General features: G+C 41.9%; 1 protein-coding gene across 9 annotated transcripts in view; it reads right to left on the bottom strand.

Annotated features, from left to right (window-relative positions):
• Nucleotides 1–24,731, bottom strand: part of FLNB (filamin B) — a 243,111-nt gene that overhangs the window by 80,865 nt on the left and 137,515 nt on the right. For all 9 annotated transcript variants that reach the window (XM_056524444.1, XM_056524445.1, XM_056524446.1 and 6 more), the window contains exons 11-14: nucleotides 21,546–21,682; nucleotides 11,252–11,445; nucleotides 899–1,012; nucleotides 281–424 (exon numbers count right to left, since the gene is read on the bottom strand). In XM_056524444.1, the coding sequence (XP_056380419.1) occupies nucleotides 281–424; nucleotides 899–1,012; nucleotides 11,252–11,445; nucleotides 21,546–21,682 (589 nt within the window). The remainder of the gene's footprint in view (nucleotides 1–280; nucleotides 425–898; nucleotides 1,013–11,251; nucleotides 11,446–21,545; nucleotides 21,683–24,731) is intronic.

Below are 24,731 nucleotides of genomic sequence, written 5' to 3'. Positions count from 1 at the left end.
AAGAGGCGAGGAGACGAAAAAAAAGACAAAAAATAAATTAAAAAAAAGGTAAACATTTTTAAAGAAGAGAAAGAGCTACGATATGATAACTGAGATTAGAGGGGCAGTTTAAGAGTTCGAAAAAATGATAAAGGGACTTAAAAAAAGCATACAGTAACACCAAAGTGGGACAAATCCCCAATTGACCAAAGTAAATCATTTACATCTGTACAAGAGATATATATATATATATATATATATATACACATATATATATATATATATATATATAAATACTTACCCTATATGGGCTGTTGGGTACACTAACACCACCCCATGTGACAGCAATTGTATGTTTAATGGGCTTCACAGGATTGTAGGAGCAGACATACGTTCCATCTGGTTTAGCCTTCGTGTTGATATCCACAGGACTTCCTTCAACATCCTGTTAAAAATAAATAACACAATCCCCCGTATAAGTGGAAATGAGTCAGAACATATGTTTTTATTTGCCTCAGTCGGGTCCATGTATGGCTCAGTCTCCATTTATGTTCTAATGCTGGCGAAGTCTACAATTTTATAGTTTCATCACTTTATTTTTCTTAGAAAAAGGACAGGGTCAGCATATATTGTGTCGGTGTGTAATGTGCCGTCATTCCAGGAGACAGATGCCAAGTGGAGTCATTTAGTTTGATGGAAAGAAGTTCCCCCTGTCTGGAATTGTGTGGTCACCAAGAGAAGCTCAGCGAGATTTTAAGCCGAGACCCCACAGTCAGTGAAGCACAGTGAGCCATTATACCCAGGGGGTTTCCCCAGAGGTCAATTCATCTGCCTGGAATTCCTAAAGCTCCAGTCTTCATTCCCTTTTTCCCCCCAGACCTTTTATATTCATTGTGCTTATCCGATTTTTTAAACTTACCTGGGCAAAGATCTGTAAAGGTGCAGCCCCAGCATCTTTTGGATCAACATAGAATTCTGCTGTATGGTTAACAATGCATCCAGTTTTCTCCAGTCCCGGACCATATGCTTTAACCTGCAAAATTAAACCAAGACAATTATAAAAATATATCCCTAATCCATCCTCTTAGAAGGACTGATGCACAAACTTTACAATATACGGTAAACTTATTAAGTCATCCCCTTCTATTAAAACATTTGTGTAATCTAGAAAATTCATAATAAAGAAAATCACCTAGACGTAATTGAGTGCCGCTAACAAGAACTCTAAGGGTGCGTTCACACTGAATAAATGAAGAGTAATTCACGCCAAAAAATTTACGAGCGGAAAAAATAATTTTATTTTCTCGCAAAATTTGCGCGGAATTGTGTGCGGAATTGCGTGCAGACATGGGGGGAAAAGAAGTGAAGGGTTTTTCAGCCATTTCCATGCAAATTTTGTGTGCATTCCGCCCAAATTGCGTGCGAATTGCCCACGAATTCAGCGCAAAAACGATGTTGGGCGGAACTTTTTTTTTACCATTCACTTCAATTGGCCAGCAGAAATAATATTAAACAGGCCAGCAGAAATAATATTAAAGTCAATGGGCAGAGGAGATGTGCATTCATTAGGAGCGGAGAATTCAAGAGGAATTACTCGAGTAAATTCCTCTTGAATTACTCCGTGTGAAAGCACCCTAAGGGTCTATTCACATGGCAGAATTTCCGCTTGCGGAATTCCACCTCAAATTAACGCCAATAGACTTCTATGGGATTCCGCACTCCCATTCACACTTCTGAATTTCCGCGTGCGGAATTTCAAAAGTGTGAATAGGATTGCGGAATCCCATAGAAGTGTATGGGCTTTAAAGGGGTTATCCACCATAAGGTGACTTTAGTACTTACCTGCCAGAACTGGGTGTTTCCTGTTGGATTTTGTTCTCTAAACTACACATCCCACAGTTCCATGCTTAAAAGTTTGAGATCACTTTCCTTCCTCCCACACATCAGCCACCAAACCCATTGAAACACAGTGTTTTCTAACCAGGGGACCTACAACTGTTGCAAAATTGAAGCAGGACTGGCTCCCTCTGATCACCTGACTAGTGATGTCAGGTCTCGATGCACTGCAACCTGGGAAATAACGAGACATGAGAAATTTTGTATGCTGTTAAAAATAAATATTGGGGCGATAATCACAGAAGAATTGTGAGACCACCGTCACACACAGGTGCAGACACTATATTATGAACTACACTAACTTTACAGCCCCTGTAGCATAGTCAAATAAAAAAAATCCTGGAATACCCCTTTAATTTGAGGTGGAATTCCGCAAGCGGAAATCCTGCAGTGTGGATAGACCCTAAGGGTATGTTCACATGGTGGACTGTCCATGTGGAATTGGAGTGGACTATGGCTCAGATTTATCAAACTTTGTGAGAGAAAATCTGGAGTGATTTTTCAACTGCAAACCAATCACAGCTCAGCTTTCACTTTACCACAGCTCGCTAGCTGAGCTATGATTGGCTACTGTGGGAAAATCACTGTAGTTTCTCTCTCACAAAGTTTGATACATCTAGGCCTGTGTGTTTTATGGGATAGAGCTCCTCTGTGATAGTATAGTGGATTTCATGCCATGATTGATACTGCTGTATTTGCTTCAGAGGTGCAGGATTGAAGCAGAAAGGAGTATGAGCAGTGTCGGCCACTGTGCCTCTGTAGTGTGGACTGTCAATATATCATATGTCTCAATATAAGGAATCTCTACTTTTAATATTGAATGAAATATTTTATAGATGACAAGGTAGCTGACAATTGAATGCCGCACTGGCAACCTGCATTTGGCAGAAGTATCCCGTTACAGGCTGAGCAGTCAGAGTTCTAGTCAAGACCTTTCCAAAACATTTCCTGTCTCGGAGGTGAGATTAGCAGCGTGTTGCTCAGTAGGCTATACATGTAAGATCTGCAATGTACAATGTAAAGATTTTATGAAAAACACTCCTATCCCCCAAAGGTGCAGGTGACATCACACGTGGAAAACTTGAACAAGTCTATAACTTCATTACGAATGCATAGACGTTGGCGTACAAGTGAGACACAACTCAACAGATGTTAGATGTGAAGAGGGGCTTTGAGCTCAATGAGAAATTCAGTTTACATCTATGAATAGTCTTTACTATTCTCTCTGAAGGAAATCTAGAATGGGAACTTAGGAACATGATAGGAACCAAATATGGAGATCATTACCAAGTCCACAATCATACTTTCAACTCTAGGGTGCGTTCACATGCCGTCTTTCCCCGTTTCGGTTCCGTTCTTGCAGGCTGTAAACGGATTAAAAACGGTTTTAAAAAAATCCCATTCATGTCAATGGGATTTTTTTTTTTTTTACAACCAGTTTACATCCATTTGACCAGTCTGCACTCATTTAAGTTATTTGCCGGCAGAAAAAAAAGACACATGCAGTATTTTTTCTTCCGTCAAAAAAACGAGAGAGCAAAAAAAAAAAACAGTGAATTTAACACTGAAGTCTATGGGAAATGGATGAGCCTTTAATGTTATCCGTTTGCATCCCTTTTTTCAATCCGTTTTTTTTATCCATTTTTACTTCTGAGCATGCTCAGAACAAAAAAAAAAATATATATTTTTTTGGTTTATTAACTGAACAATAACGGATCCAAACAGATACAAATGGATAACATCTATTTGCATCCGTTATTTTGCTTTTTTATTTTTAAAGTCCGTTTTTTTTGATGGGAGAAGAACGGGACGGCAGTGTGAGTGCAGCCTTATTTGGTTTCCTAATGAAAATGACTTCATGAGGGGCTTATTCTCTATACTTACAGTGGACGTGAATTCACAACTTTTCCTATGAATTATCACAGCAAATGTTCACCCTTAAAGGGGTATTCCAGGAATTCATTTTATTTGACTTTGCTACAGGGGCTGTAAAGTTAGTGTAGTTCATAATATAGTCATACAGGTAAAGAAGAAAGCGTAGTGGCACTCACCAGTTAGGTTACTTCATAGGTAGCTTTATTCCATAAGAAGGTGCATTGACATGGGCGGCATCAGATCCGGCCGGACCGGGACGCCAGTGCGTTCGCTTGCTGGGTTACAATTGTTTCACGCTTGCGCGCTTCAACAGACCCTCCCTCTCACCGCTTCCCTCACCTGTATATGAACACCTACAACAGGCGACGTCAGAGGTGGGAGGGATTACAGCAAGCTTCAGTTTAAAACCAGTTACAAAAAAACTACATTTAAAACCAACATACAGTTACAAGAAAGTGCCCAAGTCTATTCTGTCATTAAGACCTACATTATCCTGTGCCCGTGTTTTTAAAATCCAACGGGCCTCCACTTCACGTAACTCTTTAACAATATTCACTCCTTTTCACGGGGTTAACCGTTTGATCCCTGTAAATTTTAACACACTTTTGTTACCATCATGGTCTTTTTTAACATGCTCGATAAGGCGCGGGGACCCTTTACCTGAACTTACAGACCAGACATGCTCTCTGAACCGAGTGTTCATGGCACGTATGGTACTCCCAATATAGAACTTACCGCAAGTACATATGATTGCGTATACCACATAACTGGTTCTGCAACATATGTACTCGGTTATCTCTTTGCTTACCCCGCCCACTGTCACATTTCTGCCAGATGAAAACTGAGGACACCATTTACATCTCTTACATTGAAAATTACCTTTCACTGACATTTTCTTTAATCAATTTTCAGAACTCACTTCTTTAAACTTACTGCTGACTAATTCATCTTTTAAATTCTTCGTTCTTTTGAACGTCACTAAAGGTCTTTGTAATCTGACAGCTCCTAGCTGTGGGTCTCTTTCGATCAAGCTCCAATTTTTTGTGATCAAACTTCTAATTAAATCAGACAAGGGGCTATATTTGAATGAAAAACAAAACTTTTCACTAGTTTTTTCAGCATTACCCTTTCCATAATTTTTCTTATTCTTGCTACCCTTGAGCAGATCATTTCTAGTTATTTTTTTTGCTCTATCCAGCGCATCGCAGAGGACTTCCCTCGGGTATCCTCTTAGCGACAATCTTTGCATCAGAGCAGTAGCTTGTTCTTCAAACGCCTCTGGGGAGCTATTGATGCGTTTCAAACGCAATAGTTGCCCGTAAGGGATAGCTTTTCTGGTGTGAATGGGGTGGTAGCTGTCAAAATGTAATATTGAATTGGTTGCAGTTTCTTTTCTATAACCTTTAGTGACTAATTGACAGTTTTCTACCACCACCTTCACATCCAGAAACTCGAGTTCAGTGTCACTACATTTAGACGTAAATTGCATATTCATGTCATTGCGATTTAGGTATGTCACAAATTCTTCGAAGTCAGACTGTGTGCCCTCCCACAACATAAAAATATCATCTACGAACCGTAGATAACATCGAATGTGTTTTAAATATTTGTTTTGTGTGGGGAATACAAATCTGTCCTCAAAATGGGCCAAGAACAAGTTAGCGAACGTACACGCTACTGGCGTGCCCATTGCTACTCCCCGTTTTTGTGCAAACCATTGCTCGCCAAACTTAAATACATTATTCCCTAGAACAAATGTAAGTGCTTCACAGACAAAGTTGATGTACCTATCACTCTTGTCTGTATTTTCCAAGACTTTTCGGATGCACTCGGTTCCATCCCCCTGCGGTATCCGAGTATAAAGGGACTCCACGTCTATAGATGTTAAAAGGAGTCCCTCTCGCCAGGGGATGTCACCCAGTGCAGCCAAAAAGTCATTGGTGTCTTTTACCAAAGAAGGCACATCTTTTAGTAATGGGCGTAGCAACCAGTCCAAATATTTGGACAAAGACTCAGTTAGAGAGCCCACCCCGGAGACAATAGGTCTCCCGGGTGGGCTCTCCAGGGTCTTATGAATTTTGGGCAGGAAATACCAGTTCGGATCTTTTACTTCATCAGGGAATAACCGCTCAGCCAGTTTCTCAGAAAGTATACCGGATTCCACTTGCTTTCGCAAAAAAGACTGCAGTTTGGACTTAAGATGGGGAGTTGGATCATTTTTAAGTTTCTGATAAGTATCAGTATCCCCTAGTTGTCGAGTTGCCTCCTGTATGTAGTAGGATCTTGGCATCACCACTACATTACCCCCTTTATCGGCTTTTTTTATTATCAAATTGCCTTGCGTTTTTAACCATTGAAGAGCTTTACGCTCCTCTATTGTCAAATTGGGGGATGCCTGTGGGTATACCAAGGCCCTTACATCAGCGAGGACTCGTTCCTGAAATTGATCCAAGCTGGTTCCAGGTATCAAGGGGGGGCAAAATTTCGATTTATTGCCACCTCTAAAATCCTGATATTCAAATTCCGTTGGATCTGAGCAGCTTACATCTAGCAGTTCTAGCAAGGTATCTACACACTCCCTATCTGTATCTGACAGTTTACCGGGCATGCTAAAACCTAGTGGTCCTACAACAACAGGGATTTCCCCTTCCTTCCTAGTCTGGCTAGTTGGTTGTACATTCACCTGTTGGGAAAATAATTTTTTCAGATTGAGTTTCCTGACACATTTGAATAGATCAATTTCGAAGTCTTCAAAATGAAATTGCTCACTGACACAGTAATTTAAGCCTTTCCACAATAGAGAAATTACAGAGGGATCTAGATTAACATCTGACAGGTTGATTACTGCTGGTGCGTCTTTATTACTATTGCTATCGGAAGAAAAAATAGGTGAATCTATTATAAATTCTTTGTCATTATTTAGTTTTGCCATGACACCCTCTTCCGTTTTTGTTTTGTTTTGGATTTTACTACTCCTTCCGCCCCTTCTTGTTCTTTTTTTCTTTGTGAATGCGACAGTCCTTCCCCGTTTTTTGGAGACTTAATATTCAGATTCCCTATGGATAGGTCGGACTCATCTGTGGTACTTGAATCCGACTCAGTTGTCCATGAGTCGGGAAAATTTTTGTTTAATTTCTTTTTGATCGTATTTTTCCCACTTTTCTTTTTTTGGGGTTTTCCTTTTTTTAATAAAGATGTTATTAGACTCATAGTCCTCCCGATCCCGTAGGAACTTGTCCCGCTTAATTTCTTTAATGGTCTTCTGTAGGACAATCAGTTTTTTCTCAGTTTTTTTTAGAAAAGTCCTCATAAGCCGCAGTAGATAAGCGAGTTTGTAATTCCGCCTTTAATCGAGTCAGTTCAGCCGTCACAGATGCGTACTCCTCTGTGTTACGTTCCAAGATGAGTATTAACATATTCATTGAGTACATTTTATGGAGCTCATCCCATCTGGTCATAAATGCAACATCATCTGTGAATTGGGATGCTTCTTTGTAGCCTCTTATACCTTGTGGTACACGCCCGCTTTCGCGGTACGAATTTAAGGAGTTAAGAGTCCAGAATAAACGTGTCTCCTTTTCGGAGAGAACTGTGATCTTAAATTCAAGAGTTTTAGTACTCATGAATTGACACGGGTCTCTTTCATTGCACTGTTGAAAAAACGCACTGGCGTCCTGCCGCCCTGCTCCTAAGGTGTTCCCCGACTCGGGCTCCTGCGATCTTGTATTAGCAACTTCCATTTGTTCAGCAGAGGGTTAACAGACAAGGCTGTTGCGAGCGTGCTCAGATCAAAAATTTACAGGGATCAAACGGTTAACCCCGCAAAAAGGAGTGAATATTGTTAAAGAGTTACGTGAAGTGGAGGCCCGTTTGATTTTAAAAACACGGGCACAGGATAATGTAGGTCTTAATGACAGAATAGACTTGGGCACTTTCTTGTAACTGTATGTTGGTTTTAAATGTAGTTTTTTTGTAACTGGTTTTAAACTGAAGCTTGCTGTAATCCCTCCCACCTCTGACGTCGCCTGTTGTAGGTGTTCATATACAGGTGAGGGAAGCGGTGAGAGGGAGGGTCTGTTGAAGCGTGCAAGCGTGAAACAATTGTAACCCAGCAAGCGAACGCACTGGCGTCCCGGTCCGGCCGGATCTGATGCCGCCCATGTCAATGCACCTTCTTATGGAATAAAGCTACCTATGAAGTAACCTAACTGGTGAGTGCCACTACGCTTTCTTCTTTACCTGTATGATTTTGGACAGTCTACATTTCCAAGTAGTTGAGCACCTCCACACGCAGTCCCCCTTGCGAATCACTTCCGACCAACTCAGAGAGAGACAGAGCAGTGCCGATCAGCTGTTTCTACCTACTAGGACTTGTTCATAATATAGTGTCTGTACCTCTGTGTGATGGTTTTCTCACAAATCTTCTGTGATTTTGACTCCAATATTTATTTTTAACAGCATACAAAAGGACTACTGTCTGGGATTTTTCCTAGCTTGAAATGCGGCCGAGACCTGACTCACTAGTCAGCTGATGACAGGGAGCCTGTCTGCTTCAATGGGTGGAGAGAGCAATCTGCAAGTAATGCAACAGCTGGAGGCACCCTGATTGAAAACCACAGGTCTGCAGCTCATTTATGTTTCAATGGGTGGGGTAGCTGATGTATGGGAAGGAGGAAAATTGCATCATGGGATTTGTAGGCAAACAAGAAAACTGAAAACAGGAAATACAAGTTCACAGAAAACTAGCCACAGTGTTCTGGTAATCTCACAACATAGCCATTTAGCCCAAGACAAGCGCAGATCCTTCCTAAGCATGTCCATTACTGTCTGCCAGGTACGTACTAAAATCACCTCATGCTGTATAACCCCTTTAAGCACCAATTTATTTGATTCTATACAGCACTATAATTTTTGCATAGCACAAAGAGATGTAGCTGACACTGCTCCGTACAACCCCCTTCAATAACTTCAGAATAGATGTACAAATCCAAACCTCCGGGCGTCTGCGGCAAAGACCAACCGGTGCACCCAACCAACAACAGGACAGACTCCAGCAATGCAGTGCAAAAGAAACACAGCACTGAGGCTATGCCGAGCATTTCCACCTGCAATACATTTTCTGACCGGGATCCGTGTGCCTCAGTGCTGTGTTTCTTCTGCTCTGCACTATAATTTTTTTGCATATTATATATCTTTATGGGGAACTGGGCTCCAGTTTCATAAAACCCAACTCTATGGCCCAGATTTATCCATCTGTCCTCGGCTAAAACTGGAGCTATATTCCCATAACAACAAATCACAGCTCAGTATTAATTTTATCAATAAAAAATTAAACATAAAAAAATATATATATATATAGTTGCAAAGGTGGACACAGGCTTTAAATGACATAATTCTAGTATCCTGCAACCACCAGTAGGGGAAGTGTATAATCTATGCCTTAGAGGGGTATACTGGAGTTTGCACAAAAAAACTTGAAAGGCGGCTGCAGTGACATTATCCATATACCAAACCCGTAGATACTTTCGTGAAAAAATAAGTAAATAAAAATCGACCACAAGATATAATACCCCTTGTAATAGAGCCCACCCCCTCTTTTTTGTTATGTTTAATAAACGTTATTGCTTTAAATATACCATTTATAAACTCTCAGGTCTTCGTTCACCAATTCATATCATTTGCTTTCCTCCGAGATGCCTCATCTTTGTGTCTGTAGTACACTCTGGTACAATTCTAAAATTCACTAGCTAAGGCTGGGTTCACATCACGTTTTTGCCATACTGTTTTCAAATCAGTTTTTCTTAAGAAAACCGTATGGCAAAAAAACGGATGGAACAGTATGGGAAAAAGTAAACGGTATGCGTTTTTAAACCATATACTGTTTTAAAAAGTGCATACAGTTACGTTCGGTTTAATTTAAAAAAAAAAACATACGTTTTATAAAATGTCCATTTTAGGACTTTAGGATGCAAATGCGCATGTGCATTGTAAAAACCGTAGACGTTTTCCGTATGGAACCGTATACATGTGCGTTTCACACTGACGTCCCTGTTAAAAACGTATGCGGTTGCAGTACGGTTTTTAAACCGGAGACAAAACTGTGGTCAACTACGGTTTTGAGTAGGGGAGAAAACTGTATTGCAAGCAACTGGATGCATCTGGGTGCATACGGTTTTCAATTATTTGTCTATGTATTTAATACGGTTCCATACGTTTTAAATAGTGTAGAGGCTACTGACATAAGGCCTGGAAAGTATGGCTTTTTATAACCTATCTTGGTCCTTCCTCTTATTGCTAGTCCAAAGAAACCCCTTTTTGATTATACCAGATTATGTATTCCTATGCAATGCAGCAATGTTCACGGCCGCATCCTATCCTCTGGGACCGGAAATAAAGAGTCGATTGGATTTAAAAGGAAAACTGTCACCCTGATCACCCACACTAAACCCAATACACAGGGTTATAGTGTGGGTGACCATGAGTGCAAAGAGGTGTCACTTACCAAATTCCATCCAGTGGCTCCTGTGATATTGCCTAACAAAAGTCCCGTTCTCAATTCAGTTACCTGTGCGCAGGAGGCTGGGTCCCGATGGCTGTTCGCCCCCTGCTTCTATCAGCCTCCTGAAACAATCTGCCTCTTTTAGTATATTCAAATTTAGCGCTGCGCTCTGAGGCAGGAGCGCAAGTGCAGTTAGTATACAAACAGCTCTCACGTCCTAGTGACGTGAGTCGCATGTCACGTGAGCGCTGCGCTCCGAGGAACGAGCGCATGCGCTCTGGCACAGTAGTAGAGCGCTCTTGCAGGACATGAGAGCTGTTTGTGAACTAACTGCGCCTGCACTCCTACCTCAGAGCGCAGCGCAGAATTTGAATATACTAATTCAGGAGGCAGATAGAAGCAGGGGGCGGAAAGCCATCGAGCCCCCGCCTCCTGCGCACAGGTAACCGTATTGAGAACGGGACTTTCGTCGGGCAAAAACCCAGGAGCCACTGGATGGAATTGGATCAGATTTAGTGTGTGGGATCAGGGTGACCGTTTTCCTTTAATTAACCTACTTGATCCATTTTGTGAACTTCTATTTTTGTACCTTAACTGCTAGGGTTAATACAGTATAGCTGTGTGTTAAAAGTGTATTAATTTTTTTTCTTCTTTAGCATTGCATATAAAAGTTGTAATAAGACATTACTCAAAGCCAGTTCACTGCTTTTTATTTATTATTATTATAATTTTTTTTTTTTAAGTAATAACCCAATTTACTGCTAACCCAATCAAACTGCTTATAGCCTAAAGGGCATTTACACATACCAACAATACAGATAGTAAGCAGGAAAAGACACGGAATATATTTCAAATAAAGTACGCTCCTAAAATACAGCAAATATGTTACATATAACAGATGTCAGAGAAATGGATTGGTCCATAACAGATACTAGTACATTTGGTGCACCATATTTGTTAAGCAAAATGTCAAGACATTGAAAGTACATTTACGCAGCTTACCTTCTCTGGGCTAAAGTCTCCAGATGCAGGCAGGATGTAGGCCATGTATGGACTATTCTTGATGTCTTCATCATCACACATGATGTGAACAGCATATTCGCCAGGTTCCTTTGGCCAGTACTTGACATCACAAGATCCATCACTTTGATCATCACATTCAATCTTTGCCTGAGAAGGACCTTCAATAGCGAAACCTGCAATATACCATCAAGATATAGGATTTGCTAGTAGAAACTTGCCCAAAGAACAAACTATAAGCCTTCAATCTATAGCAGTGTTTCCCAATCAGAGTGCCTCCAGATGTTGGAAAACTACAACTCCCAGCATGCCTGGACAGCCATTGGCTTTCCAGGCATTCTGGGAGTTGGAGTTTTGCAACACCTGTAGGCACCCTGGTTGGGAAACACTGATCTATAGGCATCACATTATAGAGCAGGAGGAGCTGAGCAGACTGACATATAGTTTGTAGCTTATTCTGGAATGAGTAGTCAAGTAGGTGGTCCTACTCATTAACAGTTCTATATATGAATACTTATACACCAAGAGTTGAGTAGGGCTGGCTACTTGATGACAGCCAAACAGGCCATACAGCATTAGAAACAAGGTTGTGAGGAACTAAACCAATGATCACAAAAACAAGGCATAAAGAATCACCAGTTCCTAGGTCAGGGGGTTAAGCAGTGTGGTGGTTTTAGCCAACCAAATAAGGATAGCACAATATCAAGCATTGGCATGCCCACTCCCCCTCCATAATGTAGGCCCCACATTCTGGAACCTCACATCTTTAGACTTTTTGAATTGTAATGTCCCAGTACAGGACATGGTCCAGTACTACCCTTAGGCCCTGTCAGGTTGAGACCCTCAGTGACCGGGGGGCTCCCCTGTAGGGTCTCCCCCTGTTTCCAGAATGTTGTGTATACTGCTTTCATGTATAGACAGGATCCTAATGTATGGATAGAGCAGAGGACCTGTGAGAGGTTGTCTCAAGGGCCTGTAAGTCTGTCACATGTTATGCAGTCACATGATTTGTTGTCACATGTTCTCCCAGAGAGCACCAGCTTAACCTATGACCCACAGCTTGACCAATGGGCTGTAGTCCAGCCCCCCACTATATAAAGGGATGACCATTACAATTCATGCTTTTCTCTTATGATCTTTGCTGAGGAACAGTTAACACCAGAGATCTCAGTGCTAATGATCAGCTACCTGGAAGGCCACAAAGCTACAGTCATTTCAGTTAGTCAAAAGTCTATGTCTGCTGTCACTACAAGTACTCAAGTCCTGCATATAGTCAAGCCTCAAGATAATGGTCTCAAGTCTATTACAAGTATAATTGGTTTCAGCAAGCTGCAAGGTCTGCTGAGTTCCTGGCCATCTCTCTGGGAATCTGGCCTATCTGTGAAGATAATAACATCTGTCAAACTCAGTAAAGCCTCCGTTAAATCATAACTGGTTCTAGACTCTCCTTTCCTTAACTAGCCATTGGAATAGCAGAGATACCGTTCGTGTGGTTCCGGTACCAAAAACCACTCTGGCGTCATGAACACTGGGGGTTAATAACATCTTACCCTAGGTGTTAATACCATTTGATCCCACCACCTACACCGCTACACCCGTGGTCCCGCCATACACCGGTGGTCCACCACAGAATACAGGGTTCTGACTAAGGAATAAGACACTGGTCAACTTGTTATCGGCTCTCCTAGATTTGAGCAAACCCAAGTGACAGTATTCAGACACATGTGGCCATGATAAATTCCAGTGGATGCACCAACATGGAAACTTGTTTTTCAACAAAATTTAAAAAGGTCTAATAAAATAACACTTTTCAATTTGTTCCAAAACATTCACTAACCTTCAAAGCAACTAATGCAGAAGGAAAAAATGCAGTTTGGCAAGGCTGTATATGCTTTTAGAAACAGACATGGAGCACAATTAGATTAAAAAGAGGCCTTTGTGACTCGTTAAGGAATCCTTGATGGATTACATTGTAGTTACGTTAAGTATCCTGAAGTACTCTGGCTTAAGCATAAATCTCCCAGTTTGGCTTTCATCAATTTAGCATACATGGAAAGCTACAGAATTTGCTGGCAGAACATACTAATAGCCAAGTTTTGTTTAAACATATAACATAATATATAAACGTGTCTGTACATTTTCTGCTTTGAATGACCAGTCCTGGGCTTTGTAAATGTTATCAAATCACTGAATGCTGAAAAGACTCTTTTATATAAACTGCAGTCCTGTGAACTCTTACAATAATTAAAGGAGCTAACTAAAGCTGGGCCGGGAAAAGGGGTAGGCCAAGTAGGAAGCTGTCTTGGGTGACCCAGAGATACTCTATTCTTTAAAGCACTTTTGTAAACCTCTGCTCTAGTCCACCAGCGCAGCTTATCTCGTCTTGTACCAAATGCAAGAGGACCAAGTCATGAAGGGAACCTGTCATCACTCATGCTGCCATTACCAGTCGTAATCAGGTTGGTCACCAGCAGCTTCTTCCTACCCCACCAGCCTTGGTTGAAAAATCTTTCCCTATACCCAAACAGAGAGTGGATCTATCAAATCAGGGCCGGCAGGGTCAGGCAGAAGCCACCAGTAAAAGCCTTCATGACTTGTGGTACAGGCAGTATGAAATAGATCAGTGTTTCCCAACCCAGTCCTTAAGGCACACAAACAGTCCAGGACTTTAATTTTTCCCTGTTCTATTCCAATGGAGTAACTGAAAAAAACAGGAATGTTGGTGTGCCTTGAGGACTGGGTTGGGAAACACTGAAATAGATAACAGGTTCCTTTTACATAGCACCCAGAAATGTTATCAGGATAAATAAACCATAAATACAATACAAACCCTCTGGACCCTGTTGTATGTTTATTGGGTCACAGGCCTCATGGTTTGCCAAATGCTAAATTTCGTTTACTCCAGTTTATGTTACTAGTTGCGCACATTCACCTCGCCGCTAAGTGGTGCACCCGTGTTATCCCTTTATATGGTAATTTTGAAGATTAATAACATTATGTGGTCAGAATGTTTCAATGCTATTAGAGGAGATACTGTATTACAATTTGATAAGGTCTGGGACCCATGGATTACCTCTCCCCACGTGATGGATAGGTCATATTACATTTCTCTCTAATTGTTTTTGGTACACCCTGTTTGCTGTTCATATTTTTGCCTTTGTTCCTCTAATTATTGTATGTGTTGACCTATGTACTATGTCACATTGCTGTATTTGATTGCCAGTTTTATATGCCTTTTGTTAGGATTAGGTCTTTTGCCCATTCTGCCACCATGGTTTTACTACCGACTATTTACCGTATTTGTCGCCGTATAAGATGCACTTTTTCTTCCCCAAAACTGGGGGAAAAAAGTCAGTGCGTCTTATACGGCGAATACACCCCTATCGCTGTGGTCCCTGCGGTCTTCAACGGCCGGGACCCGCGGCTAATACAGGACATCACCGATCGCAGTGATGCCCTGTATTAACCCTTCAGATGCGGCGATCAAAGCTGACCGCCACGTCTGAAGGGAAAGTGTCACTAACCCGGCTGTTCAGTCGGGCTGTTCGGGACCGCCGTGATTTCACCGCGGCGGTCCCTAACAGCCCGACTGAATAGCCGGGTTAGTGCTTACAGGACACCGGGAGGGACCTTACCTGCCTCCTCGGTGTCTTCTCCGTTCAGGGATCCCCTGTTTGGCCGGCGCTCTCCTTCCTCGTCATCACGTCGTCGCGTACGTGCGTCAGTGTGCGCAACGACGTGATGGCGGCGACGGAGAGCGAGGATACCCTGCTGGCAGCAGAGACGTTCCGGAGCGATGGGGACACGGCAACAGCGATGGAGCATCATCCAGGGCAGCGGTGACGGGTCCGGAGCGGCGGGAACATGTGAATATTACCTCCTATGCAGTGGTCTTCAATCTGCGGACCTCCAGGTTGAAGACCACTATTGGGTTCAAAATCTTAATTTTTTTAGATTTTGCACCTATAAATTTGGTGCGTCTTATTTGCTGGTGCGTCCTATAGGGCGAAAAATACGGTATGTTGTATTCATATTCCTTGTTCGTTCTTTAATAAATTTACTCCTTTTGACACTAAATACAATACAAACCCCAAAAATATGGTCAATGCGTAATCTAGTAAAACTACCTATAAAGCAGGTTTCTATGAAAACCTTTTCTTGGGTGGCTTTGGTGTCATATTTGGTAATGCATATGTACTTTAGCTGCCTCTGGCTGTTATGTAATGCACTGGCACCTTATAATGTTTTTCCAGTGGAATCTGTGCCATAGCCTTGTCATGTGCACATCATATTATTCAATTGCTGTATGTCAATTCTGGCATTAGTAGTTATTTTTTTTTTCTTATTTTGGTTTCTAGTATGCGTTGGGCACCTTTCCTATCAAATGCTAACATTTTGGATGATTATATATCGTTTTTAATAATAAAGGTTGTATTTTCATTTATTTTGGTCTTCTACAACAATAACAATTTTGTAGGTGCAGAATTGAGGTGTTACAGTTGTAAATAGTAGAACATTCTTGGCTTCACTGTGTATGCCCAGGGTTACATGTGGTTTTTATGTTAAGCCACACAGACAGGAGTACATTAAATGAAAAATATAATAACCTCTACTACAAGTAGGTGCTTCTCATCTCTGGTAAATTGTTCATTTTGTGAGCCATTGCAGTCATCCTCTTCAAGATCTGCTTCATCGTCTGTGTCATTTTCTACATTTCCCTCAACAGAAATAGTTACTTCAGGATTTTTTGTGGCAGAAAATGAGGACTTATTTGTTTCCCTAATCTGAGTATGGGCATTGTTTGAAGTACTACAACTAGCCCAATCTTCCTGTGGGAAGTGGGTTTGTAAAAATAGACAAAAATCTTCAGAAATTTCTTGCCTCCGAGACCTTTCTTTCAGCTTGGGGACGTCGTGCTCAAAGCTGTGAAAGCTTCACCGCTTGTGACAGCAAAATATCCCGCTCGGGATTCAAATTGACGTCATGTGCAAAAAAAACGGAAAAACGGTGCAACAAAATCCTGCGACACCTTAGTAAATTAGACAGGAAAAACGAGTAGGGAACATAAAAGATCCGATGCAACAGAACCCGACCAATAGTAAATCAGGGCCAATATATGGTTGGGCTGGCTCCATTAAAACAGGGGCCACTCTTACATAGTAGTTTCCTGCTAATCGTAAGGCACAAAAGGGGTTTCTATTCCCCAATGTTCCCCAATTTTGGGCTATCGAGCACTGCTCTACAAAGTCCATATGCCTTACTAGGCTGCTGTATGACAATAGATTTACTAAAAGTTTTCGGTGACTTGTGTGGTGTGCAACTTTCTATACTATTGTACAAACAACACAACTGGACATGATGGGATCAACTAGAATACTAGCACGTACTAGGTTATCAACTTTGAAAGCTAAAATGCTTTATTAAAGTAGATTTCAGTCTATTGCCATGGCTGGCAATCCGTCCCCCCCCAAAAAAAAAAATGTGGGAGTATTAGGTTTATTGAATTAGCATGTACCAAGGCAAACTGAAACATTAGACCAGTTTAGCTCAGGACCTTGAGTGGATTGAAATAAAAAGCAGACATTGGTTTTGCTGGATATGAAGAGATTCAATGCACTATTGTATACTAAGCATAGCTATCGAATTAAATATATTAAATATTATGCCACAGACAGTCCTGACACTGGCAAAGGTTGAGGTGGTCACACTTTGATCATAGGCCTAGGGGGAAGGGAACTGTGATATATTTGTGTTTTTGGAGCTGGCATGAGACAGTTTGTCAGACTTTATAAAAATCAGATTAGTATTTTTCAGCTTGCCTAGGGAAATTTCTAATAACACAGCTCCATAATTTGTTCTCCATTACATTTTCTTCTAAGAAATAAATAGATTAATTTTCTAGAAGTCATATTCACCATTATCTACAGAACATTTAGTAAAAGTTCATGTTACCTATCTTAGAATCCATCCCTGAACATCTCTGTGATACTAAACAGAACAAATATTTATACACTCGTAGTGGCCTAGTACAGGAGTTGCACCCTGTACCCTAACTGCCCTGTCTGGCAGACTCCATCCTGTGACCCCTGGGCCCTTCCTCACCTATGTCTTGTATATATCACCAACAGTGCCTATGTTATATAATGTATTTTACATATAATGTGTTAAGAGATGTTGTCATGTGATTATAACCAAGGAAGGTACCAGTGACCATGTGACCTACAGGGTGACCTATGGGACCCCTTCAGAGTCTCCCAAATACTGTAAAAGCCCTGGGATGAGCCTTTGCTCGCTCTCTTCCTGCTTAGCTGAGTTGCAGTAAGGTCAAGTCCTGTAAGAGTGTGCCTGGAGTCCAGAGGAGGCCTAAAGTCTACCACGCAGCCACGGATTCACAAGTCCACTACCCCCAGGTCCAAGTCAAAACATGGTAAGCTACAAACGGGGTATAGTCAGTCTCAGTCAAGTCAGTCCAAGTCAATCTGTCTCAAGTCAGCGTGGCCGTGCATCAAATTGTCCAAGTCCACTATAAGTCCCAGCAAGCCCTGTGGTCTTTGAAGTCACTGGTCACCTCTTTGGGCCTAGCCAAGCTGTACAGACTGCTACACCTAGACTGCTACACCTGCCTGACTCTGTAAAGCTGACGTTGTTCCGTAACTTGGCATCAGAGTCATTATTTGCCCCAGTGCCTAACCCAGGATCCAATGGCCTACCTTCGGGTGGTGAAGCAGTTAAACCACGCCCTGGCATCACGAACACAAGGGGTTAATGCCATCTGCCCCTAGGGTAATTCCATCTGCCCTGCATCACACCCTCACCACAACTTGTATATAAGAATCTTACATAAGCTTTAGGCTGTATTCACACACACAGGATCCACTCAAATTTCCAGTTATAAAATACACGCAAATTGTGGGTTTTACCGGGCAAGTCTTAATGTATTTTTGTCAGCCTTATAAAATCCACAACTGTTTCTGGATAAAGCCTATCTTGTTCTGTCCCCAATAACCAATTGTGGTGTCCCGGTACAGAACATGGTTCTGTACAGTCCTAAAGTCCCCTCAGGTAGAGTCCCTCGGGTCCACAGGTCTCTCCTGCAGGGTCCCCCCAAGTCATTATATGGTATTCTATTATATTCTGTTGTATATTAAGAATGTACATTTAATATAAGTATTGTACAGTGAATGTAAACTGCATATAAAGGTTACTAGGATATTTACCCTGTATAGGACCTTACTAAGGTCATGTGATGTGTGATCACATGATACCCAGAGTTCCATGGGCACAGGTAACCACAGGCAACCAGCTACCTATGGGCTTTAGTCCAGCCCCCTGATATATAAGGGGCTGTGGTCTCCACATTCTCTCTCTTGGTTCCTGCATGCAAAGCAAGCACAAGTCCTGTACAAGTCAAGTCCAACATATCTAGGCCAAAGCCTATAAACCTGCAGCCACATCAAATCTGTGAATTCAAGTCAAGTCTCTACTGTCCCTACCAAAGTCATAACAGTAGTACCGTGGTCTGCATCATCATTATAATAACTACAAGTCCAAGCAAGCCTGAGAGGTTTCCTGTGTCCTGGTCACCTCTGTGGAAGTTGGCTGTTTATAAAGACTGTTTTATGCCTTCTTCACAAGTAAAGTTCAAGTTTCATCAAAACCCTGCTTTGGACTCTCATTCATCATAATGCCGTTTTTGGACTGGTTGTCGGCGGTACATTACACGAAACAACCACATACTGGCGTCACGAACATTAGGGGTTAACAACATCTTGCCCCAGGGGTTAACACCATCTGATCCCACCACTCACTGCAACACCTGTGGCCCTGCCGCTAACCACGGTAGTCACCACACAATATTGATAGGAAAACTACTATGTTATCACAAGACAAAGCAGACTATGTAAAATATCAAAAAGAAAGGAATAAAAATAGACAGACATCTATAGATTTCAGCAGCTGCTGGTGGTTCTATAAAGTAGATTGTGGCTGGACATAACTGTAGCCAGCAGCAAGGAAGTCCTAACTATAGGCCACCCCCTCTAAGTAGTTTCTTTATGCACAAACTATTGGGGGTTTCCTGGACGAAACCCTGTAAAGCAGATGAACTAATGTACAAAAACTCAAAAGTGAAAATGAACATTTAACACTTACCGAATATACTCGAGTGTAAGCAGAGTTTTTCAGCACCATCTTTCATGCTGAAAACTTCCCCTCGGCTTATACTCAAGTGATGGGGAAAAAAAAAAATCGCAGGCACAGCGGTGGGGGTGGTGAGGGTATGGGCCGGGCCGTCCATCATTGCCCATGTATGCTGCAGGGACCGTCCGACTTCCAATGGGGAGGGTGAGCCGTTCCGGGCCATCCATCTTGACCAGGAGGCCCTCTTCTCCACTCCGGGACGGCCCTGGACTAGTGATGCTGCATTGACGCCGCAGTGCAGGGACGTCCGTGCACAGCAGACATCTGTGACGTCAGGGGCGTCACTACGTGGCGGCGTCAATGCAGCGTCACTAGTCCGGGGCCAGCCCGAAGCGGAAAAGAGGGCCTTCTGGTCAAGATGGACGGCCCAGACCGGCTCACGCTCCCCACTAGAAGTCGGACAGTCCCTGCAGCGACGTTGGACGGCTGCTAGGGAAGGACCCACAGAGCTGCAACTGTGGAGGTGAGTAGAGAAGAAGAGAGGGGGGTCTGGATGATTACAGGGGGGTATGAGGGGGATCTGGATAATGATATGGGGGGCAAGGGGATCTGTATGATGGGGGGGATGAGGGGGGTCTGGATGATGACAGGAGGAATGAGGGGGGGTCTGGATGATGACCGTGGGAGTCAGGATGATGACGGGGGGGGGGGGGGGAGATGATGTATTTCCCACCTTAGGCTTATACTCGAGTCAATAGGTTTTCCTGAGTTTCGGAACGGCTAATACCAGAGTACATATGTTAGTAGCATGATTCTACTAAATAATATATTGTAAACAACAATAATAATAAATAGATAGAAGTTTCAGCTCACCCCCAGTGGCCTGATAGCACACAGACTGTGCAAGGCAACACAACTTGAACAGCAAAAAGGCAGGGATTGTCCAGCACAGACTTCATGCAAAAGAGGTTCTTTTATTCAAAAGTTAAAAGCCATAATAGGAGTAAGTAGTAACGCGTTTCAGGTGCGTTTGTGGCACCCTTAGTTGTGCATGTATGATTAAGGGTGCTGCTAACGCACCTAAAAAGTGTTACTTCTTTCTCCTGTTATGGCCTTTAACTTTTGAATAAAAGAACATCTTTTGCATGAAGTCTGTGCTGGACAATCCCTACCCTTTTTGCCAATATTAATAAATAATACAAATAAAATCTGAATTTATTTAACCATTTTTTCACTTGAATCAAAAAGTTTGTTTCAGCAATAAGAACATTTATGCTGAGAAATATCAATGCTGCTTTTTCTGGAAGGAATGTGAAAAATACAAAGCTTTTATCATTGAAGCCAACAGAATTCCGCAGCACAATAAGCCATTCACATTACAGCTTATGCAGGACACGAGGCGCCTTTAGTGCATTTAGAGTTGTCCCCACTGTTGTGGGAATAATGTCCCGTTTTTAAAGGTTTATGGAATGTAACGGATACGGGAAGGTGGTTTGTCTATCAATAACCTAGGAAAGGGAACCCAGGGGAAAGGGAAAAAAAAAATGTATTGTGTGCATCATAATAAAAACCTTCATCTAATGCCGGATTTCCCAGCAGTGTTGAATTATAGTTGACATAAGAATTTGATAACAGTATCAACCCTCTAAAAATGATATGGGTAACTATTAAAACTCTACTGACAAATAACATTCCAGAAGAACATGGAATGCTTAAAATAGTCCATCAATGTGTGATGGTTTTGGTCCAACCCCTGGGACACCACCAATGGTCAGAATGAAGGATTCACCGTATTCACCTGAGCTTAGCATAGCTGCAATATCAGGTACAGTTTCTTCCCCGAAAAAATATGAAGAGTTATTGATAGCCTATTCTCTGGATAGGCCAGCAATAACTTTCCAGGTGATCTAACACTCAGCACTCTGCCAATCAGCTGTTCTGCAAAGCCGCTTGGATGTACAGTTTGAATAGAACTGGAAGCTTTGCCTACGTACATTGTGTAGAGGCCGTGCCATGTTACTTCTACTCAGATCCTGTTAAAGTGAATGTGTGCCATAGAAATAACAAACATAATAACATGTACTGTGGTTTAAAGCATTCATCACACAAATGACACTATTTAACATTTAACACTTACCTAAAGTGCCCACTTCTGTGCCAATGGACTCTACTACGAAATCTGCAGACTTTCCAACCACTCCTCCAGAGAGCCCCGGGCCCCATGCCCGCACTTTTTGAGGGCCAGCTTCAGGTCCCACCTGAACCTCAAATGGGCTTAAAAAAATAAAAAACAATTATGAAATTTTATCAAGTGGTTATAGAGTGATCAGATTTATAATAACATAGTACAGGCTAACTAGTCAATTGGGTGATCCTACTCTGTAAATGACAGTTGTCTATATGCCCAGTTATACACAGAGAGCTGTCAATCACTGAGTAGGACAGCCCGGTACAGGACTTGGTCCTGTCCCTTTGTCTGGAGTCCCCTCAGCCTGAGTACCTCCATGCTAATGGGCTCTCCTGAAGGGCTAACCCCTAGTCGCCTCTTAATATTGTAATATTTAATGTATATATTTATATATTTAATTAATCTAGGATACCTCTGTATAGGACCTTAGAGGTCACGTGCCTTTAATTTATGTTATGCTATGGTTTAAGGACCTTTGGGTCATGTGATATACCCAGAGTTCCAGAGGTCAGGACTGACCGGTTTGGCTATCCAATGAGCTTTGTCCCACTTCCTTAATATACTGTATAAGGGGCTGCTGCCACTAAATTCTCTCTCTTGTTCCTTGCACTTAAAGAAAGCACATCTCAGCACAAATCATCAATTCAAGCTAGGCCTGAAGCTCTATCTTCCACAGCCACTAAACCGTGAGTCATCCAGCTCAAAACTACTAAAATCCTGTGTGACTACTGCAACTCAATTATCTTCAAACCAGTAGCACAGTGGCTAGCAAACCAAAGCTCATTGTACTTAGAAGTCCCAGCAAACCTGTGAGGAACCTGAATTAGGGTCCTCTTTACAAAGACAGTTTTTTACCTGCAGTTTCATAAAATATGCAGTAAAGTTTATTCCGGTTTTCATCAATATCTGCTGTGGACACTCCTTTATTTTTCCCTACCGTTTGTGGGCCGGTTGGCGGTAGGACCATTACTCTAAGGAAACGGCATCCTGGCGTCACGACAACAAAGGGTTAATACCAACATACCCTACACTATTACCTGCACCACCCAGCCACCGCATATATCTATCTCAATTCGCTCAGCTCCTCCTGCTCTATAACAGGATTCCTGTATATTGGACTGCATTTATGATGTGACAGGTTCCAATTAACACCTAGGCTTTACATTGTACACACCTAAGTTATTCATAAGATGCCTTTATGTCTGGCACATTCCCAAATGGTTATGAAAACTCCTGGGTATGAAAGACTTGCGTAAGGGAAAACCTTTGCTGTGACCTTTGCATAGTGATCGCATAGTGATCAGCACCACCGCTCAGTTAATGATTCCCTCCTTGATAATAGAGCTACATTCTTAGCTCTGTGAGTACATGGTAAATATTTTAAAAATGTATATAAAAAAAATAGTAAACCATCAAACAATCATAAATAATTGAAACCTAAAGCAAGATAGATAGTCAATAGATAATGGAGCACACACAAAACTTACAGCAGGACACTGCAAGTGCTAAGATATATGTATAATGTAAATTGTTTTAAGTGGCAATACTGCTATGGAAAACAATAGAGGGTCTTAACATATGATTGAATCGTGCACTCCACCCATCCGACTGGATGATTTAAGGCAGGATATAGCTTGATTTTATATGCCCAGAATGTGTAGGCTTAGTGCTAGCACAGAAGAGGCATACTATAGGGCAAGGTCCGTCCCAATGAGGTCACCTTACCATGGTGGGATGGTACACACTATTTGATCAAATTGTATGCTAAGAGCCTCCATTTTTTTTATAGCATTATTGCAATTGATTAGGATTTAGATCATACATATATCTTAGCGCTTGCGGCATGTTGCTTTCATTTTAGTATTTTAGCTATGTCAGTATGCACCTTCATATTTATAATAGTTATTTTGGCTGTGCAGGCCAATTTTTTGTTTATTATGTAGACATGGAACAAGTCATACAGCACAGTATCCAATGAGGTTCCACTACTGACTTAGTGGAATAAGACTGATGTTCAAACTTCTAATTTACACATCAGTCTTATTCCACGGTCAAGCTTTCATTATGAACTTTTTGGGATATTCTTCACTATTCAGGTGTGAATGCATCCCCATAGTAGGTCACAAGTTGCCCTGCCCTACCTTGATAATAAGTAGATAGGCCTCCACCTCCCATAAATACAAAACACTCATATCATTTCTAAAATCGAATTGTCATAAGTGAACCAAACGTGTTGTCTGTAAGGTTTATCCAACTCCTTCCACATTTCTGTAGGACCCATTGATTTCAGTGGACACAGTATAATGCCTATGATAATTTTGAGACACTTAGCAACAAAGGGTTATCAAAGGCCATGTTAACATGGCGGAATTTCCGTGCAGAATTCTTGATTTCAATGGGATTCTGCTGCACTGTTCACATGGCAGAATTTCTCTGTCAAATGTTCCGATTCCGGTGCCTGCAGAATGAATAGTCATGTCTATTCTTTCTGCGAATTCCACAAGGAAATGTATCAATGTCTATGAGACAGCACACTTTTGAGTGGTATTAGCGGCCCTTCACTGTCTGTGTAATGTCCACACGGATATATTCCTTGCAGACATTCCCCCCTATGAACAAAAGAAAGAAGTCTCAACTGGCACTACTGTGATTGCTACGGAGTGATGCAGAAGTCCTGTGCAGAGGTCTGTATCACCGTCACTTATTTTAGCCTGCGGTGGTGCTCGGCATACCAAAGTCCATACAACTGTAATATACTTCAAAAGAAGAAAAGAAAGTAGGCGGCAGCTCACCAAACGTAGCTTCAGGCTTCTTTTAATTTGACAGGTGAACATTCAAGTGCAAACTCACATGCAATGAGCGACATCCGTTTCACACAATACTGTGCTTCTTCTGGCTCAACAAGGTTTGTAGAGCCAGAAGAAGCACAGTATTGTGTGAAACGGACGTCGCTCATTGCATGCGAGTTTGCACTTGAATGTTCACCTGTCAAAATAAAAGAAGCCTGAAGCTACATTTGGTGAGCTGCCGCCTACTTTCTTTTCTTCTTTTGAAGTACATTCCCCCATGTGAACATAGCCTAACTGTGGTAACTCAGGGGATGTTTGCTGGGACCTGTAGTGCTTCTTGGATGTA

Source organism: Hyla sarda, chromosome 6 (assembly GCF_029499605.1).
Source record: "Hyla sarda isolate aHylSar1 chromosome 6, aHylSar1.hap1, whole genome shotgun sequence".
Taxonomy (NCBI): Eukaryota; Metazoa; Chordata; class Amphibia; order Anura; family Hylidae; genus Hyla; species Hyla sarda.
This window is presented reverse-complemented; position numbering and strand designations above follow the sequence as displayed.